At 38.8% G+C, this 19,809-nt stretch overlaps 1 protein-coding gene across 16 annotated transcripts in view; it reads right to left on the bottom strand.

Moving 5' to 3' along the window:
• LOC139983748 (rho GTPase-activating protein 5-like) overlaps positions 1–19,809 on the bottom strand; it is a 127,158-nt gene that overhangs the window by 14,129 nt on the left and 93,220 nt on the right. For 10 of the 16 annotated variants that reach the window (XM_071997480.1, XM_071997475.1, XM_071997486.1 and 7 more), the window contains 6 exons: positions 18,459–18,581; positions 15,780–15,893; positions 8,158–8,229; positions 6,115–6,302; positions 4,575–4,610; positions 952–1,170 (listed from right to left, as the gene is read on the bottom strand). In XM_071997480.1, the coding sequence (XP_071853581.1) occupies positions 952–1,170; positions 4,575–4,610; positions 6,115–6,302; positions 8,158–8,229; positions 15,780–15,893; positions 18,459–18,581 (752 nt within the window). The remainder of the gene's footprint in view (positions 1–951; positions 1,171–4,574; positions 4,611–6,114; positions 6,303–8,157; positions 8,230–15,779; positions 15,894–18,458; positions 18,582–19,809) is intronic. The other 6 variants (XM_071997485.1, XM_071997488.1, XM_071997490.1 and 3 more) reach the window with 4 other exon arrangements.

Raw genomic sequence — 19,809 nt, 5'->3', positions numbered from 1 at the left:
AGGGTGAGGGCTAGTGAAGGGTGAGGGCTAGTAAAGGGGAGAAGAGAAGGTTGGTGAAGGGTGAGGGGAGAGGGTTGGTGAAGGGTGAGGGGAGAGGGTTGGTGAAGGGTGAGGGGAGAGGGTTGGTGAAGGGTGAGGGCTAGTGAAGGGTGAGGGCTAGTAAAGGGGAGAAGAGAAGGTTGGTGAAGGAAGAGGGGAGAGGGTTGGTGAAGGGTGAGGGGAGAGGGTTGGTGAAGGGTGAGGGCTAGTAAAGGGGAGAAGAGAGGGTTGGAGAAGGGTGAGGGGAGAGGGTTGGTGAAGGGTGAGGGGAGAGGGTTGGTGAAGGGTGAGGGCTAGTGAAGGGTGAGGGCTAGTAAAGGGGAGAAGAGAAGGTTGGTGAAGGGTGAGGGGAGAGGGTTGGTGAAGGGTGAGGGGAGAGGGTTGGTGAAGGGTGAGGGGAGAGGGTTGGTGAAGGGTTAGGGCTGGTGAAGGGAAGAAGAGAGGGGTTGGTGAAGGGGGGGTGATGGTTGGTGAAGGGTGAGGGCTGGTGAAGGGAAGAAGAGAGGGGTTGGTGAAGGGGGGGTGATGGTTGGTGAAGGGTGAGGGCTGCTGAAGGGGAGATGAGAGGGTTGGTGAAGGGGGAGGGCTGGTGAAGGGAGTGAGAGGGTTGGTGAATGGGACAGATAGGAGGGTTGGTGAAGAGGGAGGGTTGGTGAAGGGTGAGGGTTGGTGGAGGCGAGGAGGCGAGGGGAGAAGGTTGGTGAAGTGGGAGGGGAGAAGGTTGACAATATTTTAGATAATATAAACGAGGTTGCTCATCACAGACATCTCCATCAAATAGGCCAACGATAATGGTTGGGTTTGCTCCTCTGCCAGTACAATTGCAAGAGGAGAGGTGTGGTGCGTCCAAGGGCACCAGAAGGTTAAATGACTTTCTCACCTGGCAACCCAAAGGTTAAATGACTTTCTCACCTGGCCACCAGTTAAGGCATCCGCTGGTTGTGCGTAGACGCCAGACCCTATGGCCAATTTTGAGCCACCTAAAACGGCATCATGGGGCTGGGCGTAGCCGCCACCATTGTCTCTGACAGGGGACATTAACGATTTGGCCGGATGTGGGCCCACGATTCTAGGGGATGGACCCTGGTTGAGGGTCTTGGCCAAGTGTTCGAACTTGGATTGATCCAATCTCTGAGGAATCGGAAATTCAAAATTATTTCAAATTATTCATAATCACAGTTTTAATGATTTATATTTTTTATAGTAAAATGAAGTTGTCTTCAGAAAGTCTTCCAGAAGTAGTAGGGGCCATTCCACACTGAAGTGGACGTAGCACCACAAACTCAAATGCATGCAACTAAAACAAATTTTTACATGACATTTTACTCTGCAGCAGTATTCTTGTTGTATCATTAATATAAAAGCACATCACTTGTGCAGTTTATGTTAGGTAAACCTTTTGTCCTTCCACTACCGTCCTTCCGTTACCAATTATTAATCGACTCAAGTCATTATATTTAATGTAATCAAAATTGGGTATTTTCAAATGGGAGTGGTATAGTATAGCTAAAACTCTAATGATTGCATTTATCAACTTTATCAACAAAATAGAATAATTAACTTCACAGAGTTTATGAAAAATCGCTGGTAATGTCGGTTTTAACATCCTTCCTGTTACCAGCTCATAAATATTCATATTTAACCAAAAAAATGAAAGGTACTCATACAATAGTGACTTCTCATTTGATGGAATTTAAGGAATGTGTTTTGAAATGTTGTTATCAGTAGTCAAAACAACTTTCCGTTACCATGGAAATGCCCAGTACCTAGTAGTCACAACAGAGCAAGCATTCATGTTCTGAAGAAACACATCCTGAAGAAACACATCCTAAAGAAACATATTCTAAAGTAACATGTTGTAAAGAAACATGTTGTAAAGAAATATGTTCTGAAGAAACATGTTCTGAAGAAACATGTTCTAAAGAAACATGTTCTAAAGAAACATGTTCTAAAGAAACATGTTCTAAAGAAACTTGTTCTGAAGAAATGCATTCTAAAGAAACGTGTTCTAAAGAAACATGTTCAATTGAAACATGTTCTGAAGAAACATGTTTTAAAGAAACACATTCTGAACAAACATGTTCTAAAGAAACATGTTCTGAAGAAACATGTTTTAAAGAAACACATTCTGAACAAACATGTTATAAAGAAACATGTAAAGAAACATGTTCTGAAGAAACATGTTCTAAAGAAACACGTTCTGAACAAACAATTTCTAAAGAAACATGTTCTAAAGGAACATGTTCTGAAGAAACACGTTCTGAAGGAACGTGTTCTGAAAAAAATTCTAAAGAAACATGTTCTGAAGAAACATGTTCAAAAGAACCACTTTCAGGAATAATTACTGAACCTGTATCAAAGTACAATCACCTGCTAACCTGTTGATTGATATTAACTGTCTAAAGCCAAAAGATAATATATAAGTTTTCTTTTAACTTTATATCAATATCAGAACAACCAAACAAAGTATCCTGGAATACCACAGATCTGAATCAAATATCTAACCAAATAGGAACTTGTTATGTCAAATGGTTAAGTACTTCCAAGTGAATGGGCAAAAAGAGTTATTCCACAATTGTTTATTTTTTTTGTGGTTTTTGGATGTCAAGCTGACAATCTTTCAAACATTCCACCCCACAGTGATAGCCACAAAAACATGTCACTCTAAAGAACTAAAACATAACATCTGGAAAACACAACAACATCCTTTTAAATGCTATATAGTCCTGAAGCTTTTCCACAATCTCAAGGAGGGGGTCTGTAGGGATAGTATAAATGCATACAAGTTGTTAATTTAATATGTTCAGTGCATAGGATAAATATCGTCAAAGCCAGGGATGGTGTCTCCAAATGCTTAATAATTTAATAACTTCAAGAGAATAATTCAAGAAAAGCGTGAATACAAAAGGAAAATATATAAAATTCCTGAGGGAAAATACTAATATGTTTTTAATTCCTAAAAATAGAAGATGTTATAATCCTTGTCTCCTTTATTCAATTATATGGCAAAATGCACAAGTTTGGCGGTTAAAACTAAATCGTTGAATTTGAAAACTGCACTACAAATTACGTCCACTTTAAATTTTTAAAACTGTTTGTGTCGAGCATGATTTAGTACTCTACAAGACATTGGCGGTGGGGGAGGTGGGTGTGGGGGGGGCTGTTATATTGCTCCTTATATGCATGATATATGAATGATATTTACAGATCTTTTGGACATGGCTGATGGGTCCCATTTAAATATTACTGAAAAACTGAAGCCAAGTATCACAGCAGTTTCTAATCTCAAGTATGTGTATGGCCTATAACGTCTATCGAGATGGGGATGAGGAATATATGTATTCCATGAGTGACGAGCCAATCATCAATCAACAGAGTTAATGATTATTAAATTTCAATTCTATGTACAGCTAAATTCTTTATGAACTAGGACAATGTTATCCTGTCTAGATATTACTCCTTAAAGTATCTGTATCATTCTGCTCATTCAACTTGTATTATATTTTTCTTCTTTTACCAGGGAGTCTTCTACTCTGTTTAAAAGCCAATTCAGGCTTTATAGAAGACTTCCTTTAAAATTGTAATTTTTTTTGTGATGAAACAAATAAATAAACAAACAAACAAATTCAACTAATACTAAAAAAAGTAGACAGAAAGACTAAGTTTCAATTAATTTCACATATTTGTCATTTTGCAAGTTGTTCCTGACAATATTTAGTAAAACCACAACAAAATATAGTTGGAAATTGAGACCCTATGTTCCTTTTGTTAGGATGATGATGGGTGGGGGGAGAGGCACAAGGAGTTGGTGGTGGTGGTGTGGGGGGGGTATGATACAGGAAAGCTAATGTGAAGTTATAGCAGGTAAATTCAGTGTGGACAATATCTCAAAACGTTTGTTTTTCTGTTGTTCTTCTCGTAAAACATATCAATTACACGGTAATTGAATACATTTAACCAACACAGCCTTAATGATACCTGATGCAGTTGCTGCAATGCTTTCTGGGTATTTTATCAATTCTTTGAAAAAGAAAAACTCCATTTATTGCTTTCTAAATCAAATAATTGAAATGGAAAGGAGTTACCCATTGTAAGTCAATCGCACAAACTAAAGATTTATCAAGAAATAACACAAAAATTGGACTTGATTTTGAGTTGAAATTAGCTTTCTTAGACTATTGTGAGTAGCCGTTTTGTACTAATGTAATCTGGTTGCCTCTTACATTGTACCTACACAGTTGGAGGCAGAGTTGCAATTATGGGCATGCTTCTGTCCGAATTTTGTTTTTCAATCGCAGTCTTTAAAACTCAACATAAAAAGGGAATTTTATAACAGCCAGTTATGGCTGTAACATCATGCACAAAAATCAGAGAAATGGATGTAAAAACTTTTGAAATATTTCAGAGCATTATTATAACATCATGCACTGCCAATTGATTACAGTAATGAATATGCATGAGAGGGGGAGGGGGGAGGGGCTGCTCGTAAATTTGTTAATGTTGGCAACAAGACTCATGCAACGACCTTGGCCTACCTGGTATGGATATGGGGTTCTAAATAACTCTAAAACCTGGTGATGTGAAACAATACATGAGACAAAACATTAAGAACAAAAGCCTAAACAATATAGGATGAAACAATGCCTTAAGAACAATAGCCTGAACAATATATGATGAAACAATGCCTTAAGGACAAAACCCTGAACAATATAGGATATAACAATGCATTAAGAACAATAGCAGAACAATGTATGATAAAACAATGCATTGAGAACAATAGCCTGAACAATATATGATAAAACAATGCATTAAGAACAATAGCTTATCCATATGATACAACACATTAGATGATAAAAGTATCTCCCATATCACATTGAAATAAACGCTTACCTGATACAAATTACTGCAGGATCGCTCTGAAAATACTTACAAATCCATTTCTCAATGGAAAATGATAAAATGCTCTTTCTAGACTGAAATAACCAAACCAGATTGAAATAAACCTACATGGCCCAAATGAAATAAACCTGCATCTAGGCTGAATGTAATAAACCTGCATGGGTCGAATGTAATAGACCTACATGGGCTGAATGAAATAAATCTGCACGGGTAGAATGTAATAAACCTACATGGGCCGAATGTAATAAACCTACATGGGCCGAATGTAATAAACCTACATGGGCCGAATGAAATAAACCTGCATGGGCTGAATGTAATAAACCTGCACCGGTAGAATGTAGTAAACCTGCAAGGGCCGAATGTAATAAGATGTCCTAGTTTCAACATGCCTTGTTCACATTACTAAACTTCCATATGGTGGAGAACAGTCCCCTTGGGTCTCAGCTTCACCAGTGCTTTCCACTCATATAAGACTCACCCTCAATACGAACATGGCTTGCACAGAGTTAAAACTTTGATTCCGTGAGGAACTTCTCCTCGGTCTTGGTTTCACATCCTGGGATTTTTTAGATGTATGTTAGAGTCATCCAATGTGCCTTTGTTTGTGATGAAACTGTGACGTGCTATATAGAACTCACCGTGGGTCTTGGCTTCACCAGAGATATGTGAATATAGCACTCAATACTGACATTGACTCGTTCACAACTTTGATAGAGTGGAGAACTTACCCTGGGTCTTGGATTCCCAACGAGAGGAGGGGGGGGGGGGGGATATCTAGGATTATCAGACTCACCTTCCATCCATGACTGTTTTTCAGGATCACTACTTTGATATGATATATAACTTACCCTGGGTCTTGGATTCAAGAGGGGTGTGGGTGGGGGGGGGGGTGTCTAGGTATATCAGACTCACGTTCCATCCATGACTGTTTTTCAGGATCACTACTTTGCTTACCCTTGGTTTTTGGATATCCAGAGGGACTGGGGGGGGGGGGGTATCTAAGTATATCAGACTCACCTTCCACACATGACTGTTTTTCAGGATCACTACTTTGATATGATATATAACTTACCCTTGGTTTTTGGATTCCAGAGGGCGTGGGTGAGGGAGGGCTATCTAGGTATATCAGACTCACCTTCCACACATGAATGATATATACTACGATATATAACTTACCCTGGGTCTTGGCTTCACAGGGGGCTTCATCTTTTGTGGTTTTGCATACACTGAAGGTGGTGGTTGAGCAGCAGGGGACGTCGTTGAACCCACCAAATCGTACAGCCCGTCTTCAGCGGCTTCTTGTCTAGTAGCATCTGGTGGATAGATCGATACCACACCATAGGGTCCGGGGGGCTGGGGTGGTTCTAGGGGAAGAGGAGGGGGGCCAGATGAATAGAAGGAAACAATTGCGTGTCATTCTACTGTTTAATACTCAACTACTTTCCAAGTCAAATTTTAGTGATAAATTAGAAATGTAAAAATCAAAATGGGACAAAAAAAAAATGCTAAAGAATTCTGAATTAATATTTACAAAAGACAGGTTGAGAGTGTTCAAAGTTTAATGAAGGTTACCATAGTTACAATAGTAGGGTCAACTGTGACAATAGTGAGGTCAACTGTGACAATAGTGAGGTCAACTGTGACCATAGTAAGGTCAACTGTGACAATAGTGAGGTCAACTGTGACAATAGTGAGGTCAACTGTGACCATAGTAAGGTCAACTGTGACAATAGTGAGGTCAACTGTGACAATAGTGAGGTCAACTGTGACCATAGTAAGGTCAACTGTGACAATAGTAAGGTCAACTGTGACAATAGTAAGGTCAACTGTGACAATAGTAAGGTCAACTGTGACAATAGTAAGGTCAACTGTGACAATAGTAAGGTCAACTGTGACAATAGTAAGGTCAACTGTGACAATAGTAAGGTCAACTGTGACAATAGTGAGGTCAACTGTGACCATAGTAAGGTCAACTGTGACAATAGTGAGGTCAACTGTGACAATAGTGAGGTCAACTGTGACCATAGTGAGGTCAACTGTGACAACAGTAAGGTCAACTGTGACAATAGTAAGGTCAACTGTGACAATAGTAAGGTCAACTGTGACAATAGTAAGGTCAACTGTGACAATAGTAAGGTCAACTGTGACAATAGTAAGGTCAACTGTGACCATAGTAAGGTCAACTGTGACAATAGTGAGGTCAACTGTGACCATAGTAAGGTCAACTGTGACAATAGTAAGGTCAACTGTGACAATAGTGAGGTCAACTGTGACAATAGTAAGGTCAACTGTGACAATAGTAAGGTCAACTGTGACAATAGTGAGGTCAACTGTGACCATAGTAAGGTCAACTGTGACAATAGTGAGGTCAACTGTGACAATAGTGAGGTCAACTGTGACCATAGTAAGGTCAACTGTGACAATAGTAAGGTCAACTGTGACAATAGTAAGGTCAACTGTGACAATAGTAAGGTCAACTGTGACAATAGTAAGGTCAACTGTGACAATAGTAAGGTCAACTGTGACAATAGTGAGGTCAACTGTGACCATAGTAAGGTCAACTGTGACAATAGTGAGGTCAACTGTGACAATAGTGAGGTCAACTGTGACAATAGTGAGGTCAACTGTGACCATAGTAAGGTCAACTGTGACAATAGTGAGGTCAACTGTGACCATAGTAAGGTCAACTGTGACAATAGTAAGGTCAACTGTGACAATAGTAAGGTCAACTGTGACAATAGTAAGGTCAACTGTGACAATAGTAAGGTCAACTGTGACAATAGTGAGGTCAACTGTGACCATAGTAAGGTCAACTGTGACAATAGTGAGGTCAACTGTGACAATAGTGAGGTCAACTGTGACAATAGTGAGGTCAACTGTGACCATAGTAAGGTCAACTGTGACAATAGTAAGGTCAACTGTGACAATAGTAAGGTCAACTGTGACAATAGTAAGGTCAACTGTGACAATAGTAAGGTCAACTGTGACAACAGTAAGGTCAACTGTGACAATAGTAAGGTCAACTGTAACAATAGCTGTACGAGTAGGATCATGGGATATTTAAGTTTCATTTTCAGGTGGATTCTGTTTATAAGCATTTGTTAAACACCTCTAGTCGAATCAGTATCGACCAGAAGAGAGTATTGAGGGTTGAAAGTGAGGAAAGGGAGGAAGAGGGAAAATTAAGATAAAGAAAAAGAAAATGGATGAGATAGTTACCACTACTAGGAGGTGGTGGGATGTAAGGTCTACTAGGTTGAGCAACACCGTACGCAACGTTGTCTTCCCAACCTGAAAAAAATTAAAGTCAAATGTCTTTATCAGACAGGCTGTAACTAACATTTACATTACACTGTTAATACAAGCAAAACACTGCCTGCTTGACAAGTAAGTTTCCTTTGAGAAGTCCCCCACTCTTACCCCCCCTCCTCCCCCACCCCCACCCCTTCTCATGAATAAATCCATCCATTTGAGGGTGCAGTGATTTTTCAAAATTTATAGGTAGCAAGAAATATAAAAAAAATAAAAATCAAACTTCTGTAAATATAGGCTATCTTCAGTCTGTTAAGATAGCATATCAAAACAGTGACTGGTGCGGTCCAGGTTAAAGGTCACCAATAATTATACATATGTATATTGAATATGCAGATTACATCTTCACTACCAACAGTTTTTAACCGAAAAACCTTTCATACCCAGATACAGTGGCGGCGTTACAGAGTAAGTAAAACCTTCTCGGCCAATACAGGTCGCAGGGAGAAGAGGAAAGTAGGAAAATACCAGGGCGATTATGAAACCCCATTTGCCATTTTGGTTATACTGTTATATACTTATATATATATTCCCATCACCTAATGTAGATGTATGCAGTTGCCATGGAGAAATGGAACTAAAACTAAGAAAAAAACACCCCAAACAAACTGGTAATAACAGAAACATTATAAGACAAGTCAGCTGCCCAAAAAAGTTTTAAACCAGCTGTAAAAATGTGTCATTCCTGGACTGAACATATAGTCAACATACTCACCTTCCTTATATGATTTACATTTTTCTCAAAGCATTATCAGCTAGATTTGTTTCTCCCACTTGAAATACCCCCCTCCCTCCCCCCCCCCCTTCGGCCCTCCCTATACTCCTTAACCAACTCATTGTCAAGCTGACATGTTGGAAAAAGCATTCAGTAAACAAACTTGCAGAATCCAATGAGAGAAACAACACTCACTTCATCTGACCTTTTGACCTTAGTATAAATATGCTAATGAGTAGAGCTTATATTAACACAAGCATGTTCCATGGTGACAGTAGACACATCAATACAAACCCATGATAGAATTGATAAATGCAAAAAAACTCAAAATAACAAAAAATTAAAATAAAAGCAACTCAACAAAAAGGAAGGAGACCAAACAGTGGTAGTCCGACTAACGAAAATTAAAGAAAAATAATAAACAAAATTTAAAAATATAAAAACAATAGGAAAGACTTCAAAGGGAGAATATGAACTTGCAAAAAAACACAACAACAACCAGAGACTAAAAGGTAACAAGAACAGCAAACCAAAAGAAGAAAAAAAAGTTGATCAAACTGGGAAATTAAATGAATTATATATTTCTTTTTAAAAGGGGGTAATTTTTCAAACTTTTCAACATATCTATTCTATACTTCATTCATGAGGACCACCTATAGACTAAACCTAACTAACATTGGTTCATTAACAACCAATGAATATGGGAATACATTCCCATTCAGAGAATGGACTGTTCCTTCCAAACTTACTGAAATTGCACATTTCTTACATTGACCCATGACCTTTATTGTTATACATAACGATCAGCTGGATATTCTTGTATTCACCCTCAGGAGTGCTTGTCAAGATCATCTTTCATATTGGCCACAAATATGCTAGGAAGTCTGATAATGGTCACCCATGCCCCAACTTACTACACCAGACTATGAACTATTTTTCATCCTTGAGATAAACTGTCTCATGTAACAATCCTTTAAGTGTCTGGGAATAACTTAAAAAGTCACACTCTACCAGGAAAATAATTTATAAAAAATTTTGTTGGCAACTTTTAACAGGCTTACTTTTGAAAATGTGGGGTGTAGCAATTCACCTTTGACCTAAGCATTTACTTTAAAATGTGCAGTAACATAATGTCACCATGCTTCGAAAAAGTTGTTGAGCAGTGTTCCAATTGACCTCTGATCTAAACAGCTACTCTTAATGTGCAGTAAGCCATTGTGACCTAGCTTCCAAACATGCAAAGAGCCATTGTACTGCTTTGTGTTAACCAGCTACTGTAGTAATGTGCAGTATAAAACCAATGCGACCTGACTGCTTAGTAACTGTAACCCATTGTGACCTAGCTTCCAAACATGAAAAGAGCCATTGTGCTGCCTTGTGTTGACCTCTGACCTCAACATCTACTGTAGTAATTTGCAGTATAAAATCACTGTGACCTAGCTGCTTAACTGTCACCCATTGTGACCTAGCTTCCAAACATGAAATCAGCCATTGTGCTGCCTTGCGTTGACCTTTGACCTCAACAGCTACTGTTGTAATGTGCGGTAAACCATTGTGACCTAGCTTCTAAACATGAAAAGAGCCATTGTGCTGCCTTGTGTTGACCTCTGACCTCAACAGCTACTGTAGTAATGTGCAGTGTAAAACCACCACTGCGACCTAATTGCTTAACTGTAACCCATTGTGACCTAGCTTCCAAACATGACATCAGCCATTGTGCTGCCTTGCGTTGACCTTTGACTTCAACAGCTACTGTTGTAATGTGCAGTAACCCATTGTGACCTAGCTTCCAAACATGACATCAGCCATTGTGCTGCCTTGCGTTGACCTTTGACCTCAACAGCTACTGTTGTAATGTGCAGTAACCCATTGTGACCTAGCTTCAAGACATGAAAAGAGCCATTGTGCTGCGTTGTGTTGACCTCTGACCTCAACAGCTACTGTAGTAATGTGCAGTATAAAACCACTGCGACCTAACTGCTTAACAGTAACCCATAGTCACCTAGCTTCAAAAACATAAAACGAGCCATTGTGCTGCCTTGTTTTGACCTCTGACCTTAACAGCTACTGTAGTAATGTGCAGTATAAAACCACTGTGACCTAGCTGCTTAACTGTAACCCATTGTGACCTAGCTTCCAAACATGAAAAAAGCCATTGTGCTGCCTTGTGTTGACCTCTGACCTCAACAGCTACTGTAGTAATGTGCAGTATAAAGCCACTGCGACCTAACTGCTTAACTGTAACCCATCGTGACCTAGCTTCCAAACATGAAATCAGCCATTGTGCTGCCTTGTGTTGACCTCTGACCTTAACAGCTACTGTTGTAATGTGCAGTAACCCATTGTGACCTAACTGCTTAACTGAAAACCCATTGTGACCTAGCTTCTAAATATGAAATCAACCATTGTGCTGCCTTGTGTTGACCTCTGACCTCAACAGCCACTGTTGTAATGTGCAGTATAAAGCCACTGCGACCTAACTGCTTAACTGTAACCCATAGTAACCTAGCTTCCAGACATGAAAAGAGCCATTGTGCTGCCTTGTGTTGACCTTAACAGCTACTGTTGTAATGTGCGGTAACCCATTGTGACCTAACTGCTTAACTGAAAACCCATTGTGACCTAGCTTCTAAATATGAAATCAACCATTGTGCTGCCTTGTGTTGACCTCTGACCTCAACAGCCACTGTTGTAATGTGCAGTATAAAGCCACTGCGACCTAACTGCTTAACTGTAACCCATAGTAACCTAGCTTCCAGACATGAAAAGAGCCATTGTGCTGCCTTGTGTTGACCTCTGACCTTAACAGCTACTGTTGTAATGTGCGGTAACCCATTGTGACCTAACTGCTTAACAGTAACCCATAGTGACCTAGCTTCCAAACATGAAAATAGCCATTGTGCTGCCTTATGTTGACCTCTGACCTTAACAGCTACTGTAGTAATATGCAGTATAAAGCCACTGTGACCTAACTGCTTAACTGTAACCCATTGTGACCTAGCTTCCAAACATGAAATCAGCCATTGTGCTGCCTTGTGTTGACCTCTGACCTTAACAGCTACTGTTGTAATGTGCAGTAACCCATTGTGACCTAACTGCTTAACTGTAACCCATTGTGACCTAGCTTCCAACATTGAAAAAAGCCATTGTGCTGCCTTGTGTTGACCTCTGACCTTAACAGCTACTGTTGTAATGTGCAGTAACCCATTGTGACCTAACTGCTTAACTGTAACCCATTGTGACCTAACTGCTTAACAGTAACCCATAGTGACCTAACTGCTTAACAGTAACCCATAGTGACCTAGCTTCTTTCCTTTGACCTATCATGTACATAACTAATGAGCCATTGCTTCCATTGTGCTGAACGGGTACACAGCTGCAAGTGACACTTTAACTTCTTGTGAAATGTTTAAGGAAATTGGACGTGTCTTTCCACGAAATAAATTCTCATTACCTGAAGATGTACTTTACAAGAAGTACTTGGATAGTTTATGGCTGTAGAGTATGTAAGCAAATAGGAATTTTCCAGTGACTGTCCAATTACATGGTCCAACATTTATGCGAGAGATTTTACCTTATTTAAACCTAAAATTTTATCAACAAAAGATAATATACAAATGACTTGACTGAAACTGCCACAGATAGGAGGCTGTCGGGAGTATTATGTCATCAGCAGTTTAAAAAATTTGTTCATGTATCTGCATGTTCTCCGAAGAAAAAGCATTTCTCGACTACACAGGGTTTGTAACCAGCTGGGGGGCCAGGGGGTTGCTGGACCTTTCATTTACATCCCAGCCAGTGGGCCATTCTCAGTCAATCTGACATAAAACTTCCTTAAAACACTTACTGATCTACAGGGTGAGAAAATGATGCCCAATGAAATTACACTCGTACCTACTCTCCCCCCCCCCCCTCCTTTTCCTCAGCACCCACCTCATTGCTGCCAACACAATTTCATATAATTATTATTCATATTATTATCAATATTATTATTAATATTAGTATTAATATTTAATATCTGAAGATGCAACTCTCATGAAGCAACTATTCATATAGTCTACACATCAGTTGACTATCACTACCATAGCTCCAACTAACTTTTCCCACCTCTCCCCACCCCCCCCCTCCACATCGGAGGCCCTGCACCCTATTTCACAAGGGACAACCTGCAACAGTTACACACAGCCTTTCCAGTGTGTTTGAAACTTCAACTGACCTAGAAAGGGAAACAACCTCTGGCTATAATTGATACTCTTGTTTTGAAACCAAACCAAACCTTAATTAAGCTAATTAATGTCTATTCTTCAAGGTCTATTAATTACTAGCAGGTCCTTACTCTTTATCAGGGAAATTTAGAGCACAGTTTTATTGTCTCTACCTGTGCATAACATTATTTATGGCTAACGAGAGATTCTTGACGATTCATCTCATGTTTGTTTTTTGTTTTTTCACTTTCTGTCTTACTATTTTATCAGGTCTATTGTTACAGCAGTTTATTGTTACAGCAGTCTATTGTTACAGCAGTCTATTGTTACAGCAGTTTATTGTTACAGCAGGTCTATTGTTACAGACACATGCTTTTTTCCCCCAGTTCTAAGTTTTCAGTCTGTTTCACTTTAGATTTGGAATTATAATAACTGTCGCCCTCAATATATAAGCCCGAAAAAGACAAAAATCATCAACACTATTGTCAATTTTTTACATATTTTTAGAACATTTCATCTTCTCACAAATTTGACCTTCTCCAATGTAAGGGCAGAAGTTTAAAAATCAAACCTACTAAAAGATTGATCAGTCTTGATGGTACTTTACTGATATTAACCAAAGCCACAACCACTGTGTGACTATAATACCAAACAATGTCAATTCATCGAAATGTTAATTTATACACCTCAAAATACATTCTCAAGCCACAATTAACCATCCCCCTCCCTCCCCCACACCCCACCCACCTCCCTTTTATTCTATATTTATATACAGAACACAAACGCCTGTTAGACAAACTTACCAATACCATCTGCACTTTTAGCATAGCCTTGAAGGCTTAACTCTTATTTACCATATACTGTGTATATGTAGGTAAAAATGTGGCGCTACACATGACATTTACATATTAAACCATGATTTAATTATCTACTTCAAATATTATCATAAACCTCAACTCTCAGAGCATGGTAAACGTCTATGATTAATATAGTCATATTTTGCATTTATTTTGGAACTATACTGCAGAGCTTTACAGACTATATTTATGGTTATATGCCATGTTTAACACTTTAAAACAGTATAATGTTTCTTCTTTATATTTTTACATACATAAGTATACAATATTTATATGTATAGGTCAAAGGATATACGTTTGATGAAAGTCAAACACAAAGGCTAGCTTCCAAACATGAAATGAGCCATTGCAATGCCTTTGTGTTGACCTCTGACCTCAACAGCTACTGTTGTAATGTGTAGTAACTGATGCAAGCATCAATCAAATCAACCAGAAGCAGCTATAAACGGGTAAAACAAAAAACACAGAACTTTGCAAAAATTGCGGTATAGGCTCCAGTATGCGTATGCTACAGTGTGTTAGGATAAAAGTTTTTTCCCTGATGTAGAAAAGAAATCACGGATATTCCGCGAATTTGCGGAAAAAGCTCTTGCCTGTATAAACTTGTTACGAATGTTGTCATTCAATAACCAAGGGAAGATCTTATGATGTATAAACCCGAGCATTGCGAGCAAGGAAGAGATTATAATAAAAAAAAAAAAAATAAAAAAAAAACACCATTTCATCTTAACACATCACCGTTATGATTGATAAACAATGATAATGTATTGAGATGGATACTAAATGAGAGGAAGAACACGTCAAAGAGATTGAAGAGTAGAGAGAGGAGAGAGGGATAGAAATCGAACCAGCAACAGACACCTGTTACATGTCTATAGGATATATGTGTGATAGGTAGATACACTGCAATATGGATGCAAGTTTGGTATAAAGAAACTGACATAACAGGACTTGAACTACCATCGGCAAAATATTCCATCGAAAAATATCTTAACTCCTTATTAATAAGTTTTTTTTAAACCTACTTTTGACACATTTTTTTGGGCAAAATTCTCAAGGAAGGCAGGCCATTTTAATAGTCCACTTTGAACTGTTCCTCACCCCCCCACGTACCCCCTCACCCAAATCAATTAGACCATGAACTTTGCCCTCTCCTACTAGCTTCCTCTATGCCACTCATCCTCCTTCTATGCCCCCACACACATCCCCTCCCTCCACACATCCCCCCAAACATACCTAGTACAATATTTCCATCATGCATGCTGGCGATGGTGTCTGGAAATGAAATTTTGTCCGTTAGGATTTTCCCAAAGAAACATTTTTCTTGTTAAACTCAGCTACTGCCTACCCTTACATTAGACCCAAATTTAGTTGCAAACTAAAGCATACACTTTAACATTTCACTGTGGTAAACTATTATACCAACCTACATTACACCTACATTACACCTACATTGCACCTACATTTACAAACTCATAAATTTTCAAAGTTTTCAGTCACATTATTATCTGGTTTATCACCACCATTCAGTTTCCATATATAAAGCTACAAAAAATTTAAAAAAAAATAAAAAAAATAAAGAGTTAAAAGTCACAAATCCGATGGAATGTTTTGCCTTTGGTCTCCACCCGAGTAAGTCGCAAGGGGGGAAAAGAATCAGCAGTGAGAAAGAATTGTAGCAAGGGGTTTAATTGAAGAACTTTTTTTTTTTTTTTTTTTTTTTTTTTTGGCAACTCAGTGTGTGTGATATACCATCAAATTCTTCGGTGGTGGTGGTGTCTGAAGGGAGGGGTGTTAGAGGGCGCTCACCAACATTTTGCCTTTGTTGTCTGTCGCAGGGATAAATATCTTCATACGTGGGCTCCTCTGTGAAAATAGATGCGGTCAAATCAACAGACTGAAATCACCTGTTAGGCTCAAGCTAAAATACCTAGTTTTGGTTCATTGATACAACCTTGTAGAAAAACAAGCCCTAGCCAACTTCTGCCCTCCATCCCACCCCCTTTCTCCCCCACTCCCCCCTCCCCCCCCCCCCCCAATCACACTAAACATATTTTTGGCCTTACCAACAATAATGCAATAAAATAGTTATTTTGGACTAAAGTAACCGCTGGGTCAATAACAAGGAAAATATTTCAGCACTTATAAGGTTAGGCCAGGCTGCAACAGCTGTGCTTCTCTGTAATAGGCTAATTAATGCTAAGAAGTTAATTTTCTTTTCCATAACACTAACAAATGAGGCTAGGCCAGGCTACATCAGCTGTGCTTCTATGTTAATAAGCTTAGGCTAAGAAGTTAATATTTTTCCATAACACTAACAAATGAGGCTAGGCTAGGCTACATCAGCTGTGCTTCTATGTTAATAAGATTAGGCTAAGAAGTTAATATTTTTCCATAACACTAACAAATGAGGCTAGGCCAGGCTACATCAGCTGTGCTTCTATGTTAATAAGCTTAGGCTAAGAAGTTAATATTTTTCCATAACACTAACAAATGAGGCTAGGCTAGGCTACATCAGCTGTGCTTCTGTGTTAATAGACTAAGAAGTTACTATTTTTTTCTATAACACTAACAACTGAGGCTAGGCCAGGCTACGTCAGCTGTGCTTTTGTGTTAATAGGCTCATAGGCTAAGAAGTTAATTTTTTGTTTCCATAACACTAGCAGATTATCTCTGACATCTATAAGCATCTGTTACTATGCAAATGAATCGAGGCACTAGCATATTAGTAGTGACACTGTGGGTAGGCTAAGACTATGAATTTGAGATTTGGTCTCATAAAAAACAACATAATTTCTTTGAGATATAAGACATGGGATGATGCCAATGAGGCTAGGCCTGATTACATCTGTTATAAGAGTGTAGTAGGCTAAGGAGTCTACAGTTGTTTTCCCCTCAGCAGAATCTATAAGAGGTTTCAAACATCTATCATGATGTAAGTGCATCTATCACTCACTACATTTTGTGCTGATGAAACTTGCATGATGAGAAAAAAACCCAACCTTTCAAACCTAGATCCTTCGTCCCACCCCAACCATATTAAGGTCTCATAATTTCTGTTACCTCCTCCCAGACTGTCTTGACAGCGTATCTAAAAATCATTCAATATCTTGACAGACCCTTTCCATTTGCTTCTCACATCCTCAAGGGATGTCAACAGAACCCGGTTGTGAAAAATGGGCTTTTACTCTTAATTATGAAAATCATATTATGATACTTTAGCAAGAAACATGGAGCATGTCGCTTTTTTTCTTATGTAATGAAGATATGACTTTGGGAAGGGCTTTTGCTCGTGGCAAAGTATTCCTCTAAAAAGGTTACCTGAAAACCTAGAAAATGATTTGAACAAACCTACCTGGTTACTGCACACCATATGAACAACATTTCATAGAATTTGGTTCATAATTTTTTTTTAACCAAATCTACTGTGTATAGCACAGCAGATGATAGTAATTGATTAAGCTAAGAGACTATCATTTATTTTTTTACTAAAGAAAAGTTGATGAGTGACTCACTGATGAACCTCTGGGTTCTCCGCAAACACGGCCAAAATCAACAGAGGGCGCCACCATATCGGTCCTCATTAACATTGCAAAACTGGACAAGTTTCGCTCTCTGACTAAAAATCACAACCATACTGTGAGTCGATCACTGGTAGTATATACAATTTTGTTTGCCATTGTATAAAACACTCGTTTTCAAAGTTTCGAATCAACCAAGTCGGTTTTAAGAAACCTCTCACGTTTTCAAAAGCACTTTTGCGTTTGGCAAAACTGCACAAGCAAAAACTTGAACTAGTTTATTACCCAGTGGGTCTATATAAGACTTCATGCGGTTTGTTCGCATGCTGCTGAGAGCTATCACGTTAGTTTGATTCAGAGATCGTTAAAATCGTTAAATTACTCAAATTAGGAAAAATATGACAGTGCCCTTTGTAGAAACTTTGTCATCATTTCCTGGTCCAGATAATTTTTTTCATATTAGTGATTTTATAGAAAACTTGAAATTTACACATCATGCAATTATCAATAAAATATGCAAGCAACTCCCAACATGAAACAAAGAATTATTCATTGCCATGATACCCAGTTGGGACAATTTTTTGTCTATACTGTAGTGTCATGTCCTGCTTAAGAGCACTGGTATTGTCATTACGATAGTATGAAATATCATGTTTCTATCAGATAAAGGTCAGGAACTGTTTGAAATGTCAGTACGAGTGCTTTGAAGCCTGATATGAGATAACAGTATAGAGTGGTATTAGCACTCGAATCAGATAAAAAGGTTAGGAACTGTCTGTACTGACAATACCAGGGCTTGAGAGCATGATATTGAAGTACAGTTTAGAGAGGTAATAGCATTAGGAAAATTGTCCCAACTGGCTGACCATGACTGAAAAGACGTGAATATGCATGATGTCGTGAACTTTACCTTCCTGTGTCTTGTGTACTGGTTCGTCGTAATTGCTGAAACCCCGGCCCGAGTGGAAGGAGTTTACACGACGGGGTGCCACTGCAGGTTGATGGGGCTTTTGAACTAAGGAGTAGGCCGAATCTTTTTTTGGGGGTAGAAGAATGGAAATGGAAGAGGGAAAAAAAAAAAGGAAAAGTGCTCATACATGATGCATGAAATGCTTATGAATATTCATTCATGCAGCAGTCATCAGCTCTGAAGTTATTCCCCCAGATTTGAGGTATCCCTGGGAGCTTGTCTATTTGTCCACTTTGTCTAGACTCTTTAGATGGTAAGCATTTATAGGCATTGCTCACTTGGAGGTTGGATAAAACATATCCCATCATAGTAATCTCCCCCTCCCCCCTGCCCCCCATCCTCCCTCCACCCCCACCCCTATCTTAGGCACAGCTGTAGCCTATAGTCCATGTACGACAAAGACCTGGATAAGCATTCCAAATCAGAAATGTCTGAAAATACTCATTTTCATCACCGGCCAGTTTAATTCCTACGTTATTCATCGATTGAACTTCATCTTTTTTATCTTTCTTGGCATCGTAATTACTCGCATTGGTTCGAGAGGAGAGAATCAACTGGAGCGTTTCATCTTCGGTTGCACAGTGTAACTATCTCAGCTTAATTAGCCTTGACCTTTTATAATCAACCCCCCTCCCCCACCCAGGGCAAAATCCCCTGACCTTACCATTCAAGCCTGAAGCCACCAGGGAGTCCAATCCCTTATCACGACACTAATCCAGGGACAAATTAATTCTATATATCTGCAATTTATAAACCTCATAACCCTAACTTTTAAATCAACCCCCAAAGAAATCTGCAGACTATCCTTAACCTGAAGCTATCGGAGGGAACACATCAGGCAACCACGGCGATATGACTTCTTGTTGTTCATAACGAGTATTTTGTGATCAGGATTTGACATCATTTCTAAGTGTTAGTAGTTAAAGTTAACAAAATGCAGAACCATCTCCCCCCCCCCCCCAAAAAAAAAAAAAAAATTTGAAAAAAAAAATCTTTGTAGGCTCAAAAAGAGCAATATCATGCAGAGCGCCAATGGCAGAAATTTTCTACTTTCTATGCAATTATGATTCAAAATGACTATTTCTCCATCATCTAAAAAACACACTGTTTAATAAGCATGACATATGGAATTTTGTAGAGATTGGCTCAAAGACATAATAAATTGAGGTATCTGGCAACAAGCAGCATATAATGAAAATGGTTGTTTTTTTATATTATTTATTAATAGCTGATCATGTTTAATAAAACCCAAAGAGAAAGTAAAAAGCTACAAAAATGCTTGCATTTTTTT

This window comes from Apostichopus japonicus, chromosome 16 (assembly GCF_037975245.1).
Source record: "Apostichopus japonicus isolate 1M-3 chromosome 16, ASM3797524v1, whole genome shotgun sequence".
NCBI lineage: Eukaryota > Metazoa > Echinodermata > Holothuroidea > Aspidochirotida > Stichopodidae > Apostichopus > Apostichopus japonicus.
Note: the sequence above shows the minus strand (reverse complement) of the source record. Positions and strands in the feature narration are given on the sequence as shown.